The sequence below is a fragment of the Dendrobates tinctorius genome, unplaced genomic scaffold, assembly GCF_039654945.1.
Source record: "Dendrobates tinctorius isolate UK_male_01 unplaced genomic scaffold, ASM3965494v1 ptg000443l, whole genome shotgun sequence".
NCBI lineage: Eukaryota > Metazoa > Chordata > Amphibia > Anura > Dendrobatidae > Dendrobates > Dendrobates tinctorius.
The window spans coordinates 1,366,476-1,391,892 of NW_027362106.1; the positions used below are offsets into that span (position 1 = coordinate 1,366,476).

Below are 25,417 nucleotides of genomic sequence, written 5' to 3' on the forward strand. Positions count from 1 at the left end.
GAGCTGTGTACGGTGGAGGGTCCGGTGAGGCCGCGTCTCCTCAGTACTGAGCTGTGTACGGTGGAGGCCGCGTCTCCTCAGTGCTGAGCTGTGTACGGTGGAGGCTCCGGTGAGGCCGCGTCTGCTCAGTGCTGAGCTGTGTACTGTGGAGGGTCCGGTGAGGCCGCGTCTCCTCAGTGCTGAGCTGTGTACGGTGGAGGCTCCGGTGAGGCCGCGTCTCCTCAGTACTGAGCTGTGTACGGTGGAGGCTCCGGTGAGGCTCAGTACTGAGCTGTGTACGGTGGAGGCTCCGGTGAGGCCGCGTCTCCTCAGTACTGAGCTGTGTACGGTGGAGGCCGCGTCTCCTCAGTGCTGAGCTGTGTACGGTGGAGGCTCCGGTGAGGCCGCGTCTCCTCAGTGCTGAGCTGTGTACGGTGGAGGCTCCGGTGAGGCCGCGTCTCCTCAGTACTGAGCTGTGTACGGTGGAGGCTCCGGTGAGGCTCAGTACTGAGCTGTGTACGGTGGAGGCTCCGGTGAGGCCGCGTCTCCTCAGTACTGAGCTGTGTACGGTGGAGGCTCCGGTGAGGCCGCGTCTGCTCAGTACTGAGCTGTGTACGGTGGAGGCTCCGGTGAGGCCGCGTCTCCTCAGTACTGAGCTGTGTACGGCGGAGGCTCCGGTGAGGCCGCGTCTGCTCAGTACTGAGCTGTGTACGGCGGAGGCTCCGGTGAGGCCGCGTCTCCTCAGTACTGAGTTGTGTACGGCGGAGGCTCCGGTGAGGCCGCGTCTCCTCAGTACTGAGCTGTGTACGGCGGAGGCTCCGGTGAGGCCGCGTCTCCTCAGTACTGAGCTGTGTACGGCGGAGGCTCCGGTGAGGCCGCGTCTCCTCAGTACTGAGCTGTGTACGGTGGAGGCTCCGGTGAGGCCGCGTCTCCTCAGTACTGAGCTGTGTACGGTGGAGGCTCCGGTGAGGCCGCGTCTCCTCAGTACTGAGCTGTGTACGGCGGAGGGTCCGGTGAGGCCGCGTCTGCTCAGTACTGAGCTGTGTACGGCGGAGGCTCCGGTGAGGCCGCGTCTCCTCAGTACTGAGCTGTGTACGGCGGAGGCTCCGGTGAGGCCGCGTCTCCTCAGTACTGAGTTGTGTACGGCGGAGGCTCCGGTGAGGCCGCGTCTCCTCAGTACTGAGTTGTGTACGGCGGAGGCTCCGGTGAGGCCGCGTCTCCTCAGTACTGAGCTGTGTACGGCGGAGGCTCCGGTGAGGCCGCGTCTCCTCAGTACTGAGCTGTGTACGGCGGAGGCTCCGGTGAGGCCGCGTCTCCTCAGTACTGAGCTGTGTACGGCGGAGGCTCCGGTGAGGCCGCGTCTCCTCAGTACTGAGCTGTGTACGGCGGAGGCTCCAGTGAGGCCGCGTCTCCTCAGTACTGAGCTGTGTACGGCGGAGGCTCCGGTGAGGCCGCGTCTCCTCAGTACTGAGCTGTGTACGGTGGAGGCTCCGGTGAGGCCGCGTCTCCTCAGTACTGAGTTGTGTACGGCGGAGGCTCCGGTGAGGCCGCGTCTCCTCAGTACTGAGCTGTGTACGGCGGAGGCTCCGGTGAGGCCGCGTCTCCTCAGTACTGAGCTGTGTACGGCGGAGGCTCCGGTGAGGCCGCGTCTCCTCAGTACTGAGCTGTGTACGGCGGAGGCTCCGGTGAGGCCGCGTCTCCTCAGTACTGAGCTGTGTACGGTGGAGGCTCCGGTGAGGCCGCGTCTCCTCAGTACTGAGCTGTGTACGGTGGAGGCTCCGGTGAGGCCGCGTCTCCTCAGTACTGAGCTGTGTACGGTGGAGGCTCCGGTGAGGCCGCGTCTCCTCAGTACTGAGTTGTGTACGGTGGAGGCTCCGGTGAGGCCGCGTCTGCTCAGTACTGAGCTGTGTACGGCGGAGGCTCCGGTGAGGCCGCGTCTGCTCAGTACTGAGCTGTGTACGGCGGAGGCTCCGGTGAGGCCGCGTCTCCTCAGTACTGAGCTGTGTACGGCGGAGGCTCCGGTGAGGCCGCGTCTCCTCAGTACTGAGCTGTGTACGGTGGAGGCTCCGGTGAGGCCGCGTCTGCTCAGTACTGAGCTGTGTACGGCGGAGGCTCCGGTGAGGCCGCGTCTGCTCAGTACTGAGCTGTGTACGGCGGAGGCTCCGGTGAGGCCGCGTCTCCTCAGTGCTGAGCTGTGTACGGTGGAGGCTCCGGTGAGGCCGCGTCTCCTCAGTGCTGAGCTGTGTACGGTGGAGGCTCCGGTGAGGCCGCGTCTCCTCAGTGCTGAGCTGTGTACGGCGGAGGCTCCGGTGAGGCCGCGTCTGCTCAGTACTGAGCTGTGTACGGCGGAGGCTCCGGTGAGGCCGCGTCTCCTCAGTACTGAGCTGTGTACGGTGGAGGCTCCGGTGAGGCCGCATCTGCTCAGTGCTGAGCTGTGTACGGTGGAGGGTCCGGTGAGGCCGCGTCTCCTCAGTGCTGAGCTGTGTACGGTGGAGGCTCCGGTGAGGCTGCGTCTGCTCAGTGCTGAGCTGTGTACGGTGGAGGCTCCGGTGAGGCCGCGTCTGCTCAGTGCTGAGCTGTGTACGGTGGAGGCTCCGGTGAGGCCGCGTCTCCTCAGTACTGAGTTGTGTACGGTGGAGGCTCCGGTGAGGCCGCGTCTCCTCAGTACTGAGCTGTGTACGGTGGAGGCTCCGGTGAGGCCGCGTCTCCTCAGTACTGAGCTGTGTACGGTGGAGGCTCCGGTGAGGCCGCGTCTCCTCAGTACTGAGCTGTGTACGGTGGAGGCTCCGGTGAGGCCGCGTCTGCTCAGTACTGAGCTGTGTACGGTGGAGGCTCCGGTGAGGCCGCGTCTCCTCAGTACTGAGCTGTGTACGGCGGAGGCTCCGGTGAGGCCGCGTCTCCTCAGTACTGAGTTGTGTACGGTGGAGGCTCCGGTGAGGCCGCGTCTCCTCAGTACTGAGTTGTGTACGGCGGAGGCTCCGGTGAGGCCGCGTCTCCTCAGTACTGAGCTGTGTACGGCGGAGGCTCCGGTGAGGCCGCGTCTCCTCAGTACTGAGCTGTGTACGGCGGAGGCTCCGGTGAGGCCGCGTCTCCTCAGTACTGAGCTGTGTACGGTGGAGGCTCCGGTGAGGCCGCGTCTCCTCAGTACTGAGCTGTGTACGGTGGAGGGTCCGGTGAGGCCGCGTCTGCTCAGTACTGAGCTGTGTACGGTGGAGGGTCCGGTGAGGCCGCGTCTGCTCAGTACTGAGCTGTGTACGGCGGAGGCTCCGGTGAGGCCGCGTCTCCTCAGTACTGAGCTGTGTACGGTGGAGGCTCCGGTGAGGCCGCGTCTCCTCAGTACTGAGCTGTGTACGGTGGAGGCTCCGGTGAGGCCGCGTCTGCTCAGTACTGAGCTGTGTACGGTGGAGGCTCCGGTGAGGCCGCGTCTGCTCAGTACTGAGCTGTGTACGGTGGAGGGTCCGGTGAGGCCGTGTCTCCTCAGTGCTGAGCTGTGTACGGTGGAGGCTCCGGTGAGGCCGCGTCTCCTCAGTACTGAGCTGTGTACGGTGGAGGGTCCGGTGAGGCCGCGTCTCCTCAGTACTGAGCTGTGTACGGTGGAGGCCGCGTCTCCTCAGTGCTGAGCTGTGTACGGTGGAGGCTCCGGTGAGGCCGCGTCTGCTCAGTGCTGAGCTGTGTACTGTGGAGGGTCCGGTGAGGCCGCGTCTCCTCAGTGCTGAGCTGTGTACGGTGGAGGCTCCGGTGAGGCCGCGTCTCCTCAGTACTGAGCTGTGTACGGTGGAGGCTCCGGTGAGGCTCAGTACTGAGCTGTGTACGGTGGAGGCTCCGGTGAGGCCGCGTCTCCTCAGTACTGAGCTGTGTACGGTGGAGGCCGCGTCTCCTCAGTGCTGAGCTGTGTACGGTGGAGGCTCCGGTGAGGCCGCGTCTCCTCAGTGCTGAGCTGTGTACGGTGGAGGCTCCGGTGAGGCCGCGTCTCCTCAGTACTGAGCTGTGTACGGTGGAGGCTCCGGTGAGGCTCAGTACTGAGCTGTGTACGGTGCAGGCTCCGGTGAGGCCGCGTCTCCTCAGTACTGAGCTGTGTACGGTGGAGGCTCCGGTGAGGCCGCGTCTGCTCAGTACTGAGCTGTGTACGGTGGAGGCTCCGGTGAGGCCGCGTCTCCTCAGTACTGAGCTGTGTACGGCGGAGGCTCCGGTGAGGCCGCGTCTGCTCAGTACTGAGCTGTGTACGGCGGAGGCTCCGGTGAGGCCGCGTCTCCTCAGTACTGAGTTGTGTACGGCGGAGGCTCCGGTGAGGCCGCGTCTCCTCAGTACTGAGCTGTGTACGGCGGAGGCTCCGGTGAGGCCGCGTCTCCTCAGTACTGAGCTGTGTACGGCGGAGGCTCCGGTGAGGCCGCGTCTCCTCAGTACTGAGCTGTGTACGGTGGAGGCTCCGGTGAGGCCGCGTCTCCTCAGTACTGAGCTGTGTACGGCGGAGGGTCCGGTGAGGCCGCGTCTGCTCAGTACTGAGCTGTGTACGGCGGAGGCTCCGGTGAGGCCGCGTCTCCTCAGTACTGAGCTGTGTACGGCGGAGGCTCCGGTGAGGCCGCGTCTCCTCAGTACTGAGTTGTGTACGGCGGAGGCTCCGGTGAGGCCGCGTCTCCTCAGTACTGAGTTGTGTACGGCGGAGGCTCCGGTGAGGCCGCGTCTCCTCAGTACTGAGCTGTGTACGGCGGAGGCTCCGGTGAGGCCGCGTCTCCTCAGTACTGAGCTGTGTACGGCGGAGGCTCCGGTGAGGCCGCGTCTCCTCAGTACTGAGCTGTGTACGGCGGAGGCTCCGGTGAGGCCGCGTCTCCTCAGTACTGAGCTGTGTACGGCGGAGGCTCCGGTGAGGCCGCGTCTCCTCAGTACTGAGCTGTGTACGGCGGAGGCTCCGGTGAGGCCGCGTCTCCTCAGTACTGAGCTGTGTACGGCGGAGGCTCCGGTGAGGCCGCGTCTCCTCAGTACTGAGTTGTGTACGGCGGAGGCTCCGGTGAGGCCGCGTCTCCTCAGTACTGAGCTGTGTACGGCGGAGGCTCCGGTGAGGCCGCGTCTCCTCAGTACTGAGCTGTGTACGGCGGAGGCTCCGGTGAGGCCGCGTCTCCTCAGTACTGAGCTGTGTACGGCGGAGGCTCCGGTGAGGCCGCGTCTCCTCAGTACTGAGCTGTGTACGGTGGAGGCTCCGGTGAGGCCGCGTCTCCTCAGTACTGAGCTGTGTACGGTGGAGGCTCCGGTGAGGCCGCGTCTCCTCAGTACTGAGCTGTGTACGGTGGAGGCTCCGGTGAGGCCGCGTCTCCTCAGTACTGAGTTGTGTACGGCGGAGGCTCCGGTGAGGCCGCGTCTGCTCAGTACTGAGCTGTGTACGGCGGAGGCTCCGGTGAGGCCGCGTCTGCTCAGTACTGAGCTGTGTACGGCGGAGGCTCCGGTGAGGCCGCGTCTCCTCAGTACTGAGCTGTGTACGGCGGAGGCTCCGGTGAGGCCGCGTCTCCTCAGTACTGAGCTGTGTACGGTGGAGGCTCCGGTGAGGCCGCGTCTGCTCAGTACTGAGCTGTGTACGGCGGAGGCTCCGGTGAGGCCGCGTCTGCTCAGTACTGAGCTGTGTACGGCGGAGGCTCCGGTGAGGCCGCGTCTCCTCAGTGCTGAGCTGTGTACGGTGGAGGCTCCGGTGAGGCCGCGTCTCCTCAGTGCTGAGCTGTGTACGGTGGAGGCTCCGGTGAGGCCGCGTCTCCTCAGTGCTGAGCTGTGTACGGCGGAGGCTCCGGTGAGGCCGCGTCTCCTCAGTACTGAGCTGTGTACGGCGGAGGCTCCGGTGAGGCCGCGTCTGCTCAGTACTGAGCTGTGTACGGCGGAGGCTCCGGTGAGGCCGCGTCTCCTCAGTACTGAGCTGTGTACGGTGGAGGCTCCGGTGAGGCCGCGTCTCCTCAGTACTGAGCTGTGTACGGTGGAGGCTCCGGTGAGGCCGCGTCTGCTCAGTCCTGAGCTGTGTACGGTGGAGGCTCCGGTGAGGCCGCGTCTCCTCAGTACTGAGCTGTGTACTGTGGAGGCTCCGGTGAGGCCGCGTCTCCTCAGTGCTGAGCTGTGTACGGTGGAGGCTCCGGTGAGGCCGCGTCTCCTCAGTACTGAGCTGTGTACGGTGGAGGCTCCGGTGAGGCCGCGTCTGCTCAGTCCTGAGCTGTGTACGGTGGAGGCTCCGGTGAGGCCGCGTCTCCTCAGTACTGAGCTGTGTACTGTGGAGGCTCCGGTGAGGCCGCGTCTCCTCAGTACTGAGCTGTGTACGGCGGAGGCTCCGGTGAGGCCGCGTCTCCTCAGTACTGAGCTGTGTACTGTGGAGGCTCCGGTGAGGCCGCGTCTCCTCAGTACTGAGCTGTGTACGGCGGAGGCTCCGGTGAGGCCGCGTCTCCTCAGTACTGAGCTGTGTACGGTGGAGGCTCCGGTGAGGCCGCGTCTCCTCAGTACTGAGCTGTGTACGGTGGAGGCTCCGGTGAGGCCGCGTCTCCTCAGTACTGAGCTGTGTACTGTGGAGGCTCCGGTGAGGCCGCGTCTCCTCAGTACTGAGCTGTGTACGGCGGAGGCTCCGGTGAGGCCGCGTCTCCTCAGTACTGAGCTGTGTACGGTGGAGGCTCCGGTGAGGCCGCGTCTCCTCAGTACTGAGCTGTGTACGGTGGAGGCTCCGGTGAGGCCGCGTCTCCTCAGTACTGAGCTGTGTACGGCGGAGGCTCCGGTGAGGCCGCGTCTCCTCAGTACTGAGCTGTGTACGGCGGAGGCTCCGGTGAGGCCGCGTCTCCTCAGTACTGAGCTGTGTACGGCGGAGGCTCCGGTGAGGCCGCGTCTCCTCAGTACTGAGCTGTGTACGGCGGAGGCTCCGGTGAGGCCGCGTCTCCTCAGTACTGAGCTGTGTACGGCGGAGGCTCCGGTGAGGCCGCGTCTCCTCAGTACTGAGCTGTGTACGGCGGAGGCTCCGGTGAGGCCGCGTCTCCTCAGTACTGAGCTGTGTACGGCGGAGGCTCCGGTGAGGCCGCGTCTCCTCAGTACTGAGCTGTGTACGGCGGAGGCTCCGGTGAGGCCGCGTCTCCTCAGTACTGAGCTGTGTACGGTGGAGGCTCCGGTGAGGCCGCGTCTCCTCAGTACTGAGCTGTGTACTGTGGAGCAGCAGCGGCCGCGCACGCGCAGAAGCCGCTCCTGCGTGGTCTCCGCTGTCACGTGACGTCACCGTATCAGTTTCCCGCCCACAGGCCAGGACGGGAACGCGGAAGCCACTGGGAGCACGCAGTGGGGACGCGCAGTAGGCGGGTCTTGCGCCTGCGCAGTGAAGTTCTCTGGCTAGTAGCTGCTGCCAGACGCCATTTTGCTGGGCACCGCACGGAGGGTTGCGGGGTTTGTGTCACCCGCGGTGTAGCCGCGTCTCCTCCCGGGACGGTTCTTCTTTGAGGAAACTTCTCATAAAACGTAGCCGGGAGCCTGGAGGAGCCATGGACGATGACGGGCAGCCGCGCACCTTGTGAGTGTCAGGCAGCTGGCGGCCTATGTGTCTGTCAGCCGAGCTGTGAGGTGTCAGCGAGGAGAGCTGCTCTGTCAGCTCCTCCTGTCACTGGGGCCTCTATCGGCTCCTCCTGTCACTGGGGCCTCTATCGGCTCCTCCTGTCACTGGGGCCTCTATCGGCTCCTCCTGTCACTGGGGCCTCTATCGGCTCCTCCTGTCACTGGGGCCTCTATCGGCTCCTCCTGTCACTGGGGCCTCTATCGGTCGGCTCCTCCTGTCACTGGGGCCTCTATCGGTCGGCTCCTCCTGTCACTGGGGCCTCTATCGGCTCCTCCTGTCACTGGGGCCTCTATCGGCTCCTCCTGTCACTGGGGCCTCTATCGATCGGCTCCTCCTGTCACTGGGGCCTCTATCGGTCGGCTCCTCCTGTCACTGGGGCCTCTATCGGCTCCTCCTGTCACTGGGGCCTCTATCGGCTCCTCCTGTCACTGGGGCCTCTATCGGCTCCTCCTGTCACTGGGGCCTCTATCGGCTCCTCCTGTCACTGGGGCCTCTATCGGCTCCTCCTGTCACTGGGGCCTCTATCGGTCGGCTCCTCTTGTCACTGGGGCCTCTATCGGTCGGCTCCTCCTGTCACTGGGGCCTCTATCGGTCGGCTCCTCCTGTCACTGGGGCCTCTATCGGTCGGCTCCTCCTGTCACTGGGGCCTCTATCGGTCGGCTCCTCCTGTCACTGGGGCCTCTATCGGTCGGCTCCTCCTGTCACTGGGGCCTCTATCGGTCGGCTCCTCCTGTCACTGGGGCCTCTATCGGCTCCTCCTGTCACTGGGGCCTCTATCGGCTCCTCCTGTCACTGGGGCCTCTATCGGCTCCTCCTGTCACTGGGGCCTCTATCGGCTCCTCCTGTCACTGGGGCCTCTATCGGCTCCTCCTGTCACTGGGGCCTCTATCGGCTCCTCCTGTCACTGGGGCCTCTATCGGCTCCTCCTGTCACTGGGGCCTCTATCGGCTCCTCCTGTCACTGGGGCCTCTATCGGCTCCTCCTGTCACTGGGGCCTCTATCGGCTCCTCCTGTCACTGGGGCCTCTATCGGCTCCTCCTGTCACTGGGGCCTCTATCGGCTCCTCCTGTCACTGGGGGAGGTGTCGGCTCCTGTCACTGGGTGAGGTGTCGGCTCCTCCTGTCACTGGGGCCTCTATCGGCTCCTCCTGTCACTGGGGGAGGTGTCGGCTCCTGTCACTGGGTGAGGTGTCGGCTCCTCCTGTCACTGGGGCCTCTATCGGCTCCTCCTGTCACTGGGGGAGGTGTGGGCTCCTCGTGTCACTGGGGGAGGTGTGGGCTCCTCGTGTCACTGGGGGAGGTGTGGGCTCCTCGTGTCACTGGGGGAGGTGTGGGCTCCTCGTGTCACTGGGGGAGGTGTGGGCTCCTCGTGTCACTGGGGGAGGTGTGGGCTCCTCGTGTCACTGGGGGAGGTGTGGGCTCCTCGTGTCACTGGGGGAGGTGTGGGCTCCTCGTGTCACTGGGGGAGGTGTGGGCGGTGTTGGCTCCTCCCGTCACTGGGGGATGTGACATCGGGGAGGTGCTGAGGTCCAGCTTTAGAGGGCCAGGTAACGTGTATGTGACATCGGGGAGGGGCTGACGTCCAGCACTAGAGGGGCAGGTAACGTGTATGTGACAATAGGGAGGAGCTCTAGAGGGGCAGGTGACGTGTATGTGACATCGGGGAGGGGCTGAGGTCCAGCTCTAGATTGGCAGGTAACGTGCATGTGACATTGGAGAGGAGCTGGCGTCCAGCTCTAGAGGGGCAGGTAACGTGTATGTGACATCGGGGAGGGGCAGGTAACGTGTATGTGACATCAGCGAGGAGTTGTGGTCCTGCTCTAGAGCGGCAGGTAACGTGTATGTGACATTAGGGGACGGGCTGAGGTCCTGCACTAGACGGGCAGGTAACGTGTATGTGACAATAGGGAGGGTCTTGGGTCCAGCTCTAGATTGGCAGGTAACGTGTATGTGACATCGGGGAGGGGCTGAGGTCCAGCTCTAGAGGGGCAGGTAACGTGTATGACTTCAGGGAGGGGCTGAGGTCCAGCTCTAGAGGGGCTTGTAACGTGTATGTGACATCGGGGAGGAGCTGTGGTCCTGCTCTAGAGGGGCAGGTAACGTGTATGTGACATCGGGGATGGGCTGAGGTCCTGCTCTAGAGGGGCAGGTAATGTGTATGTAACATCGGGGAGGGGTTGGTAACGTGTATGTGACATCGGGGAGGAGCTGTGGTCCTGCTCTAGTGGGGCAGGTAATGTGTATGTGACATCAGGGAGGGGCTGAGGTCCAGCTCTAGAGGGGCAGGTAACGTGTATGTGACTTCGGGGAGGGGCTGAGGTCCTGCTCTAGAGGGGCAGGTAATGTGTATGTAACATCGGGGAGGGGCTGGTAACGTGTATGTGACATCGGGGATGAGATATGATCCTGCTCTAGAGCGGCAGGTAATGTTTGTGCCATTAGGGAGGGGGTGAGGTCCTGCACTAGAGGGGCAGGTAACGTGTATGTGACATCGGGGAGGGGCTGAGGTCCAGCTCTAGAGGGGCAGGTAACGTGTATGTGACATTAGGGAGGGGCTGAGGTCCTGCACTAGATTGGCAGGTAACGTGTATGTGACAATAGGGAGGAGCTCTAGAGGGGCAGGTAACGTGTATGTGACATCGGGGAGGTGCTGAGGTCAAGCACTAGAGGGACGGGTAACTTGTATGTGACAATAGGGAGGAGCTCTAGAGGGTCAGGTAACGTGTATGTGACAATGGGGAGTGGCGGCGTTCCTCTCCCCTCTTTATGCCGGTGATCTTATACTGTTGCTGTCCTGAGCGGATTTCTCTCTCTTCTGCAGGTATGTGGGGAATCTCTCCAGAGACGTCACTGAAGTTCTTATCCTCCAATTATTCAGTCAAATTGGTCCTTGTAAAAGCTGTAAAATGATCACTGAGGTATGTTAGTGGCCAGTAATGTAAGCCCCCGGCTGCAGTGTCAGTGTGCAGTGCCCCAGTGTCTCAGTACCTGCTTATCCTGGCTGCTGACACTTGTAGTGCTTTCTCCGACTCCCTCATGCACAATAGTGATAGCTTAAGCATCTATGTACTCGATGGGGCAGCAGAGAAAGCCCCATTCGGACCCCTGTCTGGCAGCAGATTCGCAGCCCTGTGAAATCGTCAGATTTTTATTTCCTGTATAATGACCATCTCTCTCACCAGATCGGCGGCCAGTTACAGACTCATCTTATGTGTATAGGGCCGTCAGGTCAGACAAGCCAGAATTAGTCCTTGATCCCTCATCTCTCACCAATTGTATTTGTTATTTAGTATGTGCCCCCTGCCGGCTGCTCTCACCACAGTACAGGTGAGCTTGGGGTTCCTGTAACGTTCATTACAAACACAGCTGCTGTAATCTGCAATAAGCAGTACTTACTATATGATCTGTTTAGAAGAACGCGGTGACCCATCTGATATGGAAGGCAAACAGCGACTAGTCATCAGTATAGCAAGCAGCAGCAGGCCAAACATTTCCTTCATGGTCATCTCAGGTCTGTTCTGGTTGTGTCCTTCATGGTCATCCCGGGTCTGTTCTGGTTGTGTCCTTCATGGTCATCCCGGGTCTGTTCTGGTTGTGTCCTTCATGGTCATCCCGGGTCTGTTCTGGTTGTGTCCTTCATGGTCATCCCGGGTCTGTTCTGGTTGTGTCCTTCATGGTCATCCCGGGTCTGTTCTGGTTGTGTCCTTCATGGTCATCCCGGGTCTGTTCTGGTTGTGTCCTTCATGGTCATCCCGGGTCTGTTCTGGTTGTGTCCTTCATGGTCATCCCGGGTCTGTTCTGGTTGTGTCCTTCATGGTCATCCCGGGTCTGTTCTGGTTGTGTCCTTCATGGTCATCCCGGGTCTGTTCTGGTTGTGTCCTTCATGGTCATCCCGGGTCTGTTCTGGTTGTGTCCTTCATGGTCATCCCGGGTCTGTTCTGGTTGTGTCCTTCATGGTCATCCCGGGTCTGTTCTGGTTGTGTCCTTCATGGTCATCACGGGTCTGTTCTGGTTGTGTCCTTCATGGTCATCACGGGTCTGTTCTGGTTGTGTCCTTCATGGTCATCACGGGTCTGTTCTGGTTGTGTCCTTCATGGTCATCACGGGTCTGTTCTGGTAGTGTCCTTCATGGTCATCACGGGTCTGTTCTGGTAGTGTCCTTCATGGTCATCACGGGTCTGTTCTGGTAGTGTCCTTCATGGTCCTCACGGGTCTGTTCTGGTAGTGTCCTTCATGGTCCTCACGGGTCTGTTCTGGTTGTGTCCTTCATGGTCCTCACGGGTCTGTTCTGGTTGTGTCCTTCATGGTCCTCACGGGTCTGTTCTGGTAGTGTCCTTCATGGTCATCACGGGTCTGTTCTGGTAGCGTCCTTCATGGTCCTCACGGGTCTGTTCTGGTAGTGTCCTTCATGGTCATCACGGGTCTGTTCTGGTAGTGTCCTTCATGGTCCTCACGGGTCTGTTCTGTAGTGTCCTTCATGGCAGGGCTGTGGAGTCGGAGTCGTGGAGTCGGAGTCGGTGCTCATTTTGTTGGAGTCGGTATAAAATCGACCGACTCCTAAAATATATAATAAATTGGGTACAGTAATTCAATGCAGAATGTGCTGAATATTTTTTCATAGGAATTTGTGAAAGTTATGAAATGTCCTATAAATGACTGTCCTATTCCTGATCTAAGGCTACGTTCACACACAGCGTTTTTGCTGTGTTTTTTGTGGATACGTTTTTCAGCTGCAAAAGCCGATCAGATTTTTAAAAAACCGCATCCCCTGAAAGGTTTTTGAGCTCATAGCTAATGTTTTCAATATCAAAAGCGGATTAGAAATCTGCGCTATCTATCCATTTGTCCATATGTCTCCATATCTTATCTCTACCAAAAAGAATGAAAGCGGGTAGCACACAGACTAAAGGTACTGTCACACTTAGCGATGTACCAGCGATCCCGACCAGCGATATGACGCGGTCAGGATCGCTGGTACATCGCTAAGTGGTCGCTAGTGAGCTGCCACACAGGCAGATCTCACTAGCGACATCGCTGGGGACGGGGATCGCTACTTACCTGTCACACCAGGCGATCCTGCGTCCTCCCGCCCGGCTCCACGCGTCGCTCGTCCTCACAGCAGGAAGCGCCACAGGAAGCTGACGACGAGAAACAGTCCTGAACGTTCTCGCGCGATCAGCGATAAGCAGCGGGGGAGCCGGTCGCTGGTAAGTATCAGACACAGAGATATCGCTAGCAATATCGCTATAACGTCACTAGTTATAGCGATATTGCTAGCGATATCTCTTAGTGTGACATGCCCTTAACACTTCCTGCCAGGCAAAGGAGGAGGAAAGAGCGTCTCAAACATCATTAACAAGATATTTTGTAAGTGACAAAGTTACTGTAACAATGACAGCAGATGTGTCTAAAAAACAGCTCATGCAGCTTGTTGTGAAGGACGGTGTACCATTATCACTATTGGTACGACCTGCTTTTACAGCTCTTAATGGAGAAATGGCCGCAAACTTGGTGTTTCTCTGGAGAGAGAAAGTATTAGAAAATTAGTGATTGAAGAAGCCCTTAAACAAAAGGAAGATCTTAAAAAGACGCTTCATGTTTCTTAAAATGGATGCCTGCACACGTCACAGAGTGAACTATTTTGCCATCAATGTTCGATATGTTTGTGACAAAAATTGTTACCAACACGCTGGCAGTAAAAGATACTAAAGCTCCTCACAGCAGCCAGTTTCTCCAGGCCTTAGTGGAAAAAGTTCTGCAAGTTTACGAACTCAAAAAAGAACAGGTTCTTTCTATTGTAACGGACAATGCTTCAAACATAAGTACAATTACACTGATGAATGAGAGTAATGAACAACAGCTAGAAGAACATTTAGGATTCAGTATGTTGGAGATGGAAGGCCACAGTGCTGTTCATGTAACTGAGGAACAAACATATTACTACAGAAGAACAGCAACATTATACAGTAGAAATAGATGATCTTGTTGAAGCTGCTTCACACCTCTTTCCTATTCATCACATGCGCTGTGTTGTGCACACGCTGCAGCTGGCAATAAGAGAGAGTCTGCAAGAGGGACATGTTGGAAATCTGACTGGAAAAGTAAGGAAATTGGTTATTGCGGCCAGAACCCCTAAAATTGATTCCATCTTGAAGAGACGTGCTGGAAAAGGGCAATTGTTGATCAACTAAAACCGTTTCTTATCGATATGGCGAACCCTCAGGTAACCCTAAATGAAGGTCAATGGACACAGGTGGCTGAATTGAAGGAATTGCTTAATCACCCATTTACTGTGACTAAAAAATTACAAGCTGAGGATTTAACTCCTGGCATTTTCATGAGGGAGCGGAAGAACTTGTTATTTTGCTGTTTAATCGCAGATGGCATTTCTGCTTCAATGAAACGGAGAGAGACACAGCTATTGGAAAATACAATTTTTCTGGCAGCTGTTTATGTGGACCCAAGTCATCGTATATTGCTTGATGATCAACAGCTTACTAAAGGAAAAGAAGCTCTGACTGAGGTAGCAGTTAAGATGAGTGGCCTACAGGAGGACTGCCAGGCGCAAGAGGACTTGGGTCCTGACAGTGCTACTGCTGCCATATCTTCATCCTCATCAGATGAGGAGTTTGACTTTGACAAGTATTTGTATGACATGGAGCAGGCAAAGCGTTGCCGCAAGGAAAAAGATTTCACTGTCTCCTATAGCAAGCAGATTGACCATATTTCAGCAAAATGTTTCACTTGTTCTCAGAGAAATAGAAAAATTCAACCGTTCATCAAAACTGACTGTGCATGAGCAATTCCTTTATACCCAGAAATTGTTAGAGATGTTGTCCATGTGGTTACGGCTTTGCCTCCAACCCAAGTTACTGTAGAGAGGTTGTTCTCTGGCCTTAAAATTTAGGTCAGTTTTGAGGTCATCTATGAAGGAGGATCTGATGGAGGCAATTCTATTTCTTAGAACAAATTCATAGACTGCACAAATGTTATTTAGTATGTTTTTGTTGAAAACTGTTTTTTGCCACTTATAGTTTATTACATATCTTGATTATTGTATCATAAAAGTGATTTAATGTCTGATGTTCACATTGTACTAGAATACATTTTTCACTTAAATATAAGCAATATATGTCAGAGTCGGTGTAAGGGAAATTGAGGAGTCGGAGTCGCAGGTTTGGCTTACCGACTCCACAGCCCTGCTTCATGGTCGTCCCAGGTCTGTTGTTCTGGTAGTGTCCTTCATGGTCATCCCAGGTCTGCTCTGGTTGTGTCCTTCATAGTCATTCCAGGTCTGCTTTAGTTGTCCTTCATGGTGAGCCCAGGTCTGCTCTGGTTGTGTCTTTCATAGTCATCCCAGGTCTGCTTTAGTTGTGTCCTTCATGGTGAGCCCAGGTCTGCTCTGGTTGTGTCCTTCATAGTCATCCCAGGTCTGTTCTAGTTGTGTCCTTCATGGTCAGCCCAGGTCTGCTCTGGTTGTGTCCTTCATAATCATCCTAGGTCTGTTCTGGTTGTGTCCATCATGGTCATCCCAGGTCTGTTCTGGTTGTATCCTTCATGGTCAGCCCATGTCTGCTTTGGTTGTGTCCTTCATGGTCAGCCTAAGTCTGCTCTGGTTGTGTCCTTCGTGATGAGCCCAAGTCTGCTCTGGTTGTGTCCTTCATTGTTAGCCCAGGTCTGTTCTGGTAGTGTTCTTCATGATCAGCCCAGGTCTGCTCTGATCAGGTTCTTCTTGATCAGCCCAGGTCTGCTCTGATCAGGTCCTTCATGATCAGCCCAGGTCTGCCCTGATCGGGTCCTTCATGATCAGCCCAGGTCTGCTCTGATCGGGTCCTTCATGATCAGCCCAGGTCTGCTCTGATCGGGTCCTTCATGATCAGCCCAGGTCTGCTCTGATCGGGTTCTTCATGATCAGCCCAGGTCTGCTCTGATCGGGTCCTTCATGATCAGCCCAGGTCTGCTCTGATCGGGTTCTTCATGATCAGCCCAGGTCTGCTCTGGTCGGGTCCTTCATGGTCAGCCCAGGTCTGCTCTGGTCGGGTCCTTCATGGTCAGACCAGGTCTGCTCTGGTCGGGTCCTTCATGGTCAGACCAGGTCTGCTCTGGTCGGGTCCTTCATGGTCAGACCAGGTCTGCTCTGGTCGGGTCCTTCATGGTCAGACCAGGTCTGCTCTGGTCGGGTCCTTCATGGTCAGACCAGGTCTGCTCTGGTCGGGTCCTTCATGGTCAGACCAGGTCTGCTCTGGTCGGGTCCTTCATGGTCAGACCAGGTCTGCTCTGGTCGGGTCCTTCATGGTCAGACCAGGTCTGCTCTGGTCGGGTCCTTCATGGTCAGACCAGGTCTGCTCTGGTCGGGTCCTTCATGGTCAGACCAGGTCTGCTCTGGTCGGGTCCTTCATGGTCAGACCAGGTCTGCTCTGGTCGGGTCCTTCATGGTCAGACCAGGTCTGCTCTGGTCGGGTCCTTCATGGTCAGACCAGGTCTGCTCTGGTCGGGTCCTTCATGGTCAGACCAGGTCTGCTCTGGTCGGGTCCTTCATGGTCAGACCAGGTCTGCTCTGGTCGGGTCCTTCATGGTCAGACCAGGTCTGCTCTGGTCGGGTCCTTCATGGTCAGACCAGGTCTGCTCTGGTCGGGTCCTTCATGGTCAGACCAGGTCTGCTCTGGTCGGGTCCTTCATGGTCAGACCAGGTCTGCTCTGGTCGGGTCCTTCATGGTCAGACCAGGTCTGCTCTGGTCGGGTCCTTCATGGTCAGACCAGGTCTGCTCTGGTCGGGTCCTTCATGGTCAGACCAGGTCTGCTCTGGTCGGGTCCTTCATGGTCAGACCAGGTCTGCTCTGGTCGGGTCCTTCATGGTCAGACCAGGTCTGCTCTGGTCGGGTCCTTCATGGTCAGACCAGGTCTGCTCTGGTCGGGTCCTTCATGGTCAGACCAGGTCTGCTCTGGTCGGGTCCTTCATGGTCAGACCAGGTCTGCTCTGGTCGGGTCCTTCATGGTCAGACCAGGTCTGCTCTGGTCGGGTCCTTCATGGTCAGACCAGGTCTGCTCTGGTCGGGTCCTTCATGGTCAGACCAGGTCTGCTCTGGTCGGGTCCTTCATGGTCAGACCAGGTCTGCTCTGGTCGGGTCCTTCATGGTCAGACCAGGTCTGCTCTGGTCGGGTCCTTCATGGTCAGACCAGGTCTGCTCTGGTCGGGTCCTTCATGGTCAGACCAGGTCTGCTCTGGTCGGGTCCTTCATGGTCAGACCAGGTCTGCTCTGGTCGGGTCCTTCATGGTCAGACCAGGTCTGCTCTGGTCGGGTCCTTCATGGTCAGACCAGGTCTGCTCTGGTCGGGTCCTTCATGGTCAGACCAGGTCTGCTCTGGTCGGGTCCTTCATGGTCAGACCAGGTCTGCTCTGGTCGGGTCCTTCATGGTCAGACCAGGTCTGCTCTGGTCGGGTCCTTCATGGTCAGACCAGGTCTGCTCTGGTCGGGTCCTTCATGGTCAGACCAGGTCTGCTCTGGTCGGGTCCTTCATGGTCAGACCAGGTCTGCTCTGGTCGGGTCCTTCATGGTCAGACCAGGTCTGCTCTGGTCGGGTCCTTCATGGTCAGACCAGGTCTGCTCTGGTCGGGTCCTTCATGGTCAGACCAGGTCTGCTCTGGTCGGGTCCTTCATGGTCAGACCAGGTCTGCTCTGGTCGGGTCCTTCATGGTCAGACCAGGTCTGCTCTGGTCGGGTCCTTCATGGTCAGACCAGGTCTGCTCTGGTCGGGTCCTTCATGGTCAGACCAGGTCTGCTCTGGTCGGGTCCTTCATGGTCAGACCAGGTCTGCTCTGGTCGGGTCCTTCATGGTCAGACCAGGTCTGCTCTGGTCGGGTCCTTCATGGTCAGACCAGGTCTGCTCTGGTCGGGTCCTTCATGGTCAGACCAGGTCTGCTCTGGTCGGGTCCTTCATGGTCAGACCAGGTCTGCTCTGGTCGGGTCCTTCATGGTCAGACCAGGTCTGCTCTGGTCGGGTCCTTCATGGTCAGACCAGGTCTGCTCTGGTCGGGTCCTTCATGGTCAGACCAGGTCTGCTCTGGTCGGGTCCTTCATGGTCAGACCAGGTCTGCTCTGGTCGGGTCCTTCATGGTCAGACCAGGTCTGCTCTGGTCGGGTCCTTCATGGTCAGACCAGGTCTGCTCTGGTCGGGTCCTTCATGGTCAGACCAGGTCTGCTCTGGTCGGGTCCTTCATGGTCAGACCAGGTCTGCTCTGGTCGGGTCCTTCATGGTCAGACCAGGTCTGCTCTGGTCGGGTCCTTCATGGTCAGACCAGGTCTGCTCTGGTCGGGTCCTTCATGGTCAGACCAGGTCTGCTCTGGTCGGGTCCTTCATGGTCAGACCAGGTCTGCTCTGGTCGGGTCCTTCATGGTCAGACCAGGTCTGCTCTGGTCGGGTCCTTCATGGTCAGACCAGGTCTGCTCTGGTCGGGTCCTTCATGGTCAGACCAGGTCTGCTCTGGTCGGGTCCTTCATGGTCAGACCAGGTCTGCTCTGGTCGGGTCCTTCATGGTCAGACCAGGTCTGCTCTGGTCGGGTCCTTCATGGTCAGACCAGGTCTGCTCTGGTCGGGTCCTTCATGGTCAGACCAGGTCTGCTCTGGTCGGGTCCTTCATGGTCAGACCAGGTCTGCTCTGGTCGGGTCCTTCATGGTCAGACCAGGTCTGCTCTGGTCGGGTCCTTCATGGTCAGACCAGGTCTGCTCTGGTCGGGTCCTTCATGGTCAGACCAGGTCTGCTCTGGTCGGGTCCTTCATGGTCAGACCAGGTCTGCTCTGGTCGGGTCCTTCATGGTCAGACCAGGTCTGCTCTGGTCGGGTCCTTCATGGTCAGACCAGGTCTGCTCTGGTCGGGTCCTTCATGGTCAGACCAGGTCTGCTCTGGTCGGGTCCTTCATGGTCAGACCAGGTCTGCTCTGGTCGGGTCCTTCATGGTCAGACCAGGTCTGCTCTGGTCGGGTCCTTCATGGTCAGACCAGGTCTGCTCTGGTCGGGTCCTTCATGGTCAGACCAGGTCTGCTCTGGTCGGGTCCTTCATGGTCAGACCAGGTCTGCTCTGGTCGGGTCCTTCATGGTCAGACCAGGTCTGCTCTGGTCGGGTCCTTCATGGTCAGACCAGGTCTGCTCTGGTCGGGTCCTTCATGGTCAGACCAGGTCTGCTCTGGTCGGGTCCTTCATGGTCAGACCAGGTCTGCTCTGGTCGGGTCCTTCATGGTCAGACCAGGTCTGCTCTGGTCGGGTCCTTCATGGTCAGACCAGGTCTGCTCTGGTCGGGTCCTTCATGGTCAGACCAGGTCTGCTCTGGTCGGGTCCTTCATGGTCAGACCAGGTCTGCTCTGGTCGGGTCCTTCATGGTCAGACCAGGTCTGCTCTGGTCGGGTCCTTCATGGTCAGACCAGGTCTGCTCTGGTCGGGTCCTTCATGGTCAGACCAGGTCTGCTCTGGTCGGGTCCTTCATGGTCAGACCAGGTCTGCTCTGGTCGGGTCCTTCATGGTCAGACCAGGTCTGCTCTGGTCGGGTCCTTCATGGTCAGACCAGGTCTGCTCTGGTCGGGTCCTTCATGGTCAGACCAGGTCTGCTCTGGTCGGGTCCTTCATGGTCAGACCAGGTCTGCTCTGGTCGGGTCCTTCATGGTCAGACCAGGTCTGCTCTGGTCGGGTCCTTCATGGTCAGACCAGGTCTGCTCTGGTCGGGTCCTTCATGGTCAGACCAGGTCTGCTCTGGTCGGGTCCTTCATGGTCAGACCAGGTCTGCTCTGGTCGGGTCCTTCATGGTCAGACCAGGTCTGCTCTGGTCGGGTCCTTCATGGTCAGACCAGGTCTGCTCTGGTCGGGTCCTTCATGGTCAGACCAGGTCTGCTCTGGTCGGGTCCTTCATGGTCAGACCAGGTCTGCTCTGGTCGGGTCCTTCATGGTCAGACCAGGTCTGCTCTGGTCGGGTCCTTCATGGTCAGACCAGGTCTGCTCTGGTCGGGTCCTTCATGGTCAGACCAGGTCTGCTCTGGTCGGGTCCTTCATGGTCAGACCAGGTCTGCTCTGGTCGGGTCCTTCATGGTCAGACCAGGTCTGCTCTGGTCGGGTCCTTCATGGTCAGACCAGGTCTGCTCTGGTCGGGTCCTTCATGGTCAGACCAGGTCTGCTCTGGTCGGGTCCTTCATGGTCAGACCAGGTCTGCTCTGGTCGGGTCCTTCATGGTCAGACCAGGTCTGCTCTGGTCGGGTCCTTCATGGTCAGACCAGGTCTGCTCTGGTCGGGTCCTTCATGGTCAGACCAGGTCTGCTCTGGTCGGGTCCTTCATGGTCAGACCAGGTCTGTTCTGGATGGGTCCTTCATGGTCAGACCAGGTCTGTTCTGGATGGGTCCTTCATGGTCAGACCAGGTCTGTTCTGGATGGGTCCTTCATGGTCAGACCAGGTCTGTTCTGGATGGGTCCTTCATGGTCAGACCAGGTCTGCTCTGGTTGTGGTCATGGTTAGCCCCGCTCTGCGGACCGTCAGACTAGGTGATACTACATAGCTTATCCTAGTACGAGATCATTCTCTGTATAATTTAGACCCCCGTACTGCGGACCCCCATACTGGACTGTACTGCAGAGCTTGTCTTAGTTTTTACTGATCAGCCCAGGTGTAATGTAGACCCCCATACTGCAGACCCTCATACTAGACTGTGCTGCAGCGCTTGTCCTAGTCCTCACAGATCAGCTCCTGTGTAATGTAGACCCACATACTACAGACCCTCATACTAGACTGTACTGCAGAGCTTGTCCTAGTCCTCACAGATCAGCTCCTGTGTAATGTAGACCCCCATACTGCAGACCCTCCTACTAGACTGTACTGCAGAGCTTGTCCTAGTCCTCACAGATCAGCTCCTGTGTAATGTAGACCCCCATACTGCAGACCCTCCTACTAGACTGTACTGCAGAGCTTGTCCTAGTCCTCACAGATCAGCTCCTGTGTAATGTAGACCCCCATACTGCAGACCCTCCTACTAGACTGTACTGCACAGCTTGTCCTAGTCCTCACAGATCAGCTCCTGTGTATTGTAGACCCTCATACTAGACTGTACTGCAGAGCTTGTCCTAGTCCTCACAGATCAGCTCCTGTGTATTGTAGACCCTCATACTAGACTGTACTGCAGAGCTTGTCCTAGTTCTCACAGATCAGCTCCTGTGTAATTTAGAACCCCCGTACTGCGGACCCTCATACTAGACTGTACTGCTGGGCTTCCCCTAGTTCTCACAACTTATTATTTATTATTATAGCGCCATTTAGTCCATGGCGCTTTCCATGTGAGGAGGGGTGTACATAATACATACAAGTACAGTAATCTTAAACAATACAAGTCACGACTGGTACAGGAGGAGAGAGGACCCTGCCAGCGAGGGCCCACAATCTACAAAGGATGGGTGAGGATACAGTTAGTGAGGGTCGTGCAGCAGTTTGGTGGATTGGTGGTTACTGGAGGTTGTAGGCTTGTCGGAAGAGGTAGGTCTTCAGAGTGGGCAGCCGTTTACTTTAATGAATAGGTCCGTTGGGGGGGTCGAGTGAGATGGGGGAAAGATGAATTCTGTTTTGTCCATATTAAGCTTTAGAAATCTAGCGGAGAAGAAGGATGAAATAGCAGACAGACATTGAGGGATTCTGTTCAGTAGGGAGGTGATATCTCGTCCAGAGATGTAGATCTGTGTGTCTTCTGCATAGAGATGATACTGAAAGCCATGAGATTCTATGAGATGTCCGAGGCCGAAGGTGTAAATGGAGAAGAGCAGGGGCCCTAGGACTGAACCTTGCGAGACTCCGACAGATAGGGGGCTCGGTGAGGAGGTGGTGTGCGAGTGGGAGACGCTGAATATCCGGTCTGTTAGGTATGATGCGATCCAAGATAGGGCCAAGAGATGAGAGGGTCTGTAGTAATAGGGAATGGCCCACTGTGTCAAAGGCAGAGGACAGGTCCAGGAGGAGGAGGACAGAGTAGTGCCTCTTGGCCTTGTCGGTTAATAGGTCATTGGTGACCTTAGGTCAGATTCAGTGGAGTGGTGCGCTGGAAACCAGATTGTAAGTGGTCAAAGAGGGAGCAAGAAGAGAGATGGGAGGACAGTTCTAGATGGATGTGGTGTTCCAGTAGTTTTGAGGCATAGGGGAGAAGTGATATGGGACGATAGCTAGATACAGAGGATGGGTCAAAAGAGGGCTATGTGAGGATAGATGTGAATGAGGCATGTTTAAAGCTTGAGGGGAAAACACCAGTTGTTAGTGATAGGTTGAAGAGATGGGTTAGGTTTGGGATGAAGTGGGATGGGATCTGGTCAAGTGCACAGGTAGTGAGATGTGATCTTGAGAGTAGAGTGGAGAGTCGATCTTCTGTAATAGTGGAGAAGTTGGTTTTGGAGGAGGAGGGCAGGGCCATTAGGAGAAAGGGCTTTGGGGGTTGTCGACCAAAACTGTCTCTGTTATCAATCTTCTCCTTGAAAAATGAGGCAAAGTCTTCAGCTGAGATGAGTGGGGAGGGAGGAGGTGCTGGGGGGCGGAGGAGAGAATTGAAGGTGTTGAATAACTGTTTAGGGTTGTGAGACAGGGAGGATATGAGAGATGAGCAGTCGGTTTGTTTTGCTGCAGCGAGTGTGGCCTTGAAAGCAGTGAGGGACTGTTTGAATGTGATGAAGTCCTCATTGGAGTGGGATATTTTCCATCTCCGCTCAGCAACCCTGGAAGCCTGCCTCAGTTCTTTGGTCAGGCTGGTGTGCCAAGGCTGTCTTTTGATTTTGCGAGCTTTGGTATGTGTGAGAGGGGCAACTGATTCCAAAGCTGCAGCTATTGTGGTGTTATATAGAGCGGCAGCGGCATCCGCATTGTGTAGGGAACTTATGTCTGTAAGAGGGATTCAGACAGTGAGTGTAGATTGAGGTGTTGAAGTTTTCTGCAAGGGTGTGCAAGTTTGTGGGGTGGGGATTGTGGACCTGGAGAGGAGAGGGAAGAGAATGTAAGTAGGCTGCGGTCAAAAAGAGGTAGAGGTGGGTTAGAGAGGTTAGATAGGGAGCAAAGGCAGGTGAAAATGAGGTCTAGTGTGTGGCCATCTTTGTGAGTAGCTGCAGAAGACCATTGAGTGAGGATGTTGAAGTCACCCAAGATGATAGTGGGGATGTCAGTGGAAAGGAAATGAAGTAGCCAGGTGGTGAAGTGGTCAAAGAATGTGGTGGCTGGCCCTGGAGGGCGGTAAATGACAGCAAGTTGGAGGGGGAGTAGATGCGCACTGAGTGCACCTCAAAGGAAGGGAGGGTAACAGAGGGTGGCAGTTGGATTGGGGGTGAAGGAGCAATTATTGGACAGGAGAAAACCAACTCCTCCTCCATGCTTGCTGCTGGGGCAGGGGGTGTTGGAAAGGTGGAATCCACAATACAAAAGTGCAGCAGTAGAGGCTGTGTCAGATGGGGTGAGCCAGGTTTCGGTGATGGCAAGGAAGGAAAGTTTGTTAGTAATAAAAAGATCATGGATGTAGGAAAGTTTGTTGCAGACAGAGCGAGCGTTCCACAGAGCCTCCTGTTAGTGGGACTGGGGAAGCGGGGGCCGGGCGAATGGGTATAAGGTTAGAGAGGTTACGGAAAGTTGTGTTAGAGCGTGGAAGGGAGGTAAAAATGTAGACCCCCCCCCCCCTCGTACTAAGGACCCCCATACTGGACTGTAGTGCAGAGCTTGTCTTAGCCCTCACAGATCAGCCCCTGTGTAATGTAGACCCCCCTCATACTAAGGACCCCCATACTGGACTGTAGTGCAGAGCTTTTCTTAGCCCTCACAGATCAGCCCCTGTGTAATGTAGACCCCCCCTCGTACTAAGGACCCCCGTACCGGACTGTAGTACAGAGCTTGTCTTAGCCCTCACAGATCAGCCCCTGTGTAATGTAGACCCCCCCCCTCGTACTAAGGACCCCCATACTGGACTGTAGTGTAGAGCTTGTCTTAGCCCTCACAGATCAGCTCCTGTGTAATGTAGACCCCCCCCCCTTCGTACTAAGGACCCCCATACTGGACTGTAGTGTAGAGCTTGTCTTAGCCCTCACAGATCAGCCCCTGTGTAATGTAGACCCCCCCCCCCCCCCTCGTACTAAGGACCCCCGTACCGGACTGTAGTACAGAGCTTGTCTTAGCCCTCACAGATCAGCCCCTGTGTAATGTAGACCCCCCCCTCGTACTAAGGACCCCCGTACCGTACTGTAGTACAGAGCTTGTCTTAGCCCTCACAGATCAGCCCCTGTGTAATGTAGACCCCCCTCGTACTAAGGACCCCCGTACCGGACTGTAGTACAGAGCTTGTCTTAGCCCTCACAGATCAGCCCCTGTGTAATGTAGACCCCCCCCTCGTACTAAGGACCCCCATACTGGACTGTAGTGTAGAGCTTGTCTTAGCCCTCACAGATCAGCTCCTGTGTAATGTAGACACCCCCCCCCCCCTCGTACTAAGGACCCCCATACTGGACTGTAGTGTAGAGCTTGTCTTAGCCCTCACAGATCAGCCCCTGTGTAATGTAGACCCCCCCCCCTCGTACTAAGGACCCCCGTACCGGACTGTAGTACAGAGCTTGTCTTGGCCCTCACAGATAAGCCCCTGTGTAATGTAGACCCCCCCCCCCCCTCGTACTAAGGACCCCCGTACTGGACTGTAGTACAGAGCTTGCCTTAGCCCTCACGGATCAGCTCCTGTGTAATGTAGACCCCCCCCTCGTACTAAGGACCCCCATACTGGACTGTAGTACAGAGCTTGTCTCAGCCCTCACAGATCAGCTCCTGTGTAATGTAGACCCCCCTCATACTAAGGACCCCCGTGCTGGACTGTAGTTCAGAGCTTGTCTCAGCCCTCACAGATCAGCCCCTGTGTAATGTAGACCCCCCCCCCCTCGTACTAAGGACCCCCATACTGGACTGTAGTGCAGAGCTTGTCTTAGCCCTCACAGATCAGCTCCTGTGTAATGTAGGTGTTTATTATGTGTAGATACATCACATGGCACAACTACGCTACATTACAAAACATAAGAACAAAGCTTCAATCAGAGAAGATGATAAAATCTGACACGAATCACAAAGAAATAAACCAGTAATGGAAACAATATGAAGGAAAGTTCTCGACCTACAAAAAGGGAAAAAAGAAAAATTGAGAATAAAATTAAAGAAACAAAATAATAAAGAAAATAAAACTTAAAAGGAAAATAACCATAACTACATGAATACCTCTATAAAATAATGAATAGTATAAAATCATGTAAAATCACCGGCCCATCTTCATTCTTACTACTATATACAACCCCGACTACATTCACACCGTCCTATATACAATATAAAACATTACACTAAACCGAGTATTATAGAAGACACCGAAACACAACAAATACCTACTGGTCTCACTGCTTTACCTTACAGCCACCCCCTTACATCACCACATTCACACTACAACATACCTCAATATAACACAATATACATAATTAAGAAAAATTCTTTATATATAGTAAATAAAAAAATAAAATAAACACATTTACACTAACTATTAGTGATGAGCGAGTATACTCATTGCTCGGGTGACCTCCCGAGTATTTTGGCGTGCTCTGAGATTTAGTTTCTGTCGATGCAGCTGCATGATTTACAGCTGCTAGCCAGCCTGAATACATGCGAGGAATGCCTGTTTGTTAGGGAATTCCCACATATATTCAGGCTGGCAAGCAGCCATAAATCATGCAGCTGAAGCGACAGAAACTAAATCTCCGAGCACGCCAAAATACTCAATCACCCGAGTAACGAGTATACTCGCTCATCACTACCAATTATCCTGCCACCCCGCGATCCAGCTCTGGCCACAAAGTTCAGGAATTCTCCAAGCTAGG

At 56.5% G+C, this 25,417-nt stretch overlaps 1 protein-coding gene across 4 annotated transcripts in view; it reads left to right on the plus strand.

Annotated features, from left to right (window-relative positions):
* Positions 1–7,278: 7,278 nt before the first annotated feature.
* Positions 7,279–25,417, plus strand: part of TIAL1 (TIA1 cytotoxic granule associated RNA binding protein like 1) — an 87,572-nt gene continuing 69,433 nt past the window's right edge. The window contains exons 1-2 of one of the 4 annotated variants that reach the window (XM_073564282.1): positions 7,279–7,489; positions 10,352–10,448. In XM_073564282.1, coding sequence (XP_073420383.1) covers positions 7,461–7,489; positions 10,352–10,448 — 126 coding nt within the window. In that variant the 5' untranslated portion in view covers positions 7,279–7,460. The remainder of the gene's footprint in view (positions 7,490–10,351; positions 10,449–25,417) is intronic. The other 3 variants (XM_073564280.1, XM_073564281.1, XM_073564283.1) reach the window with 3 other exon arrangements.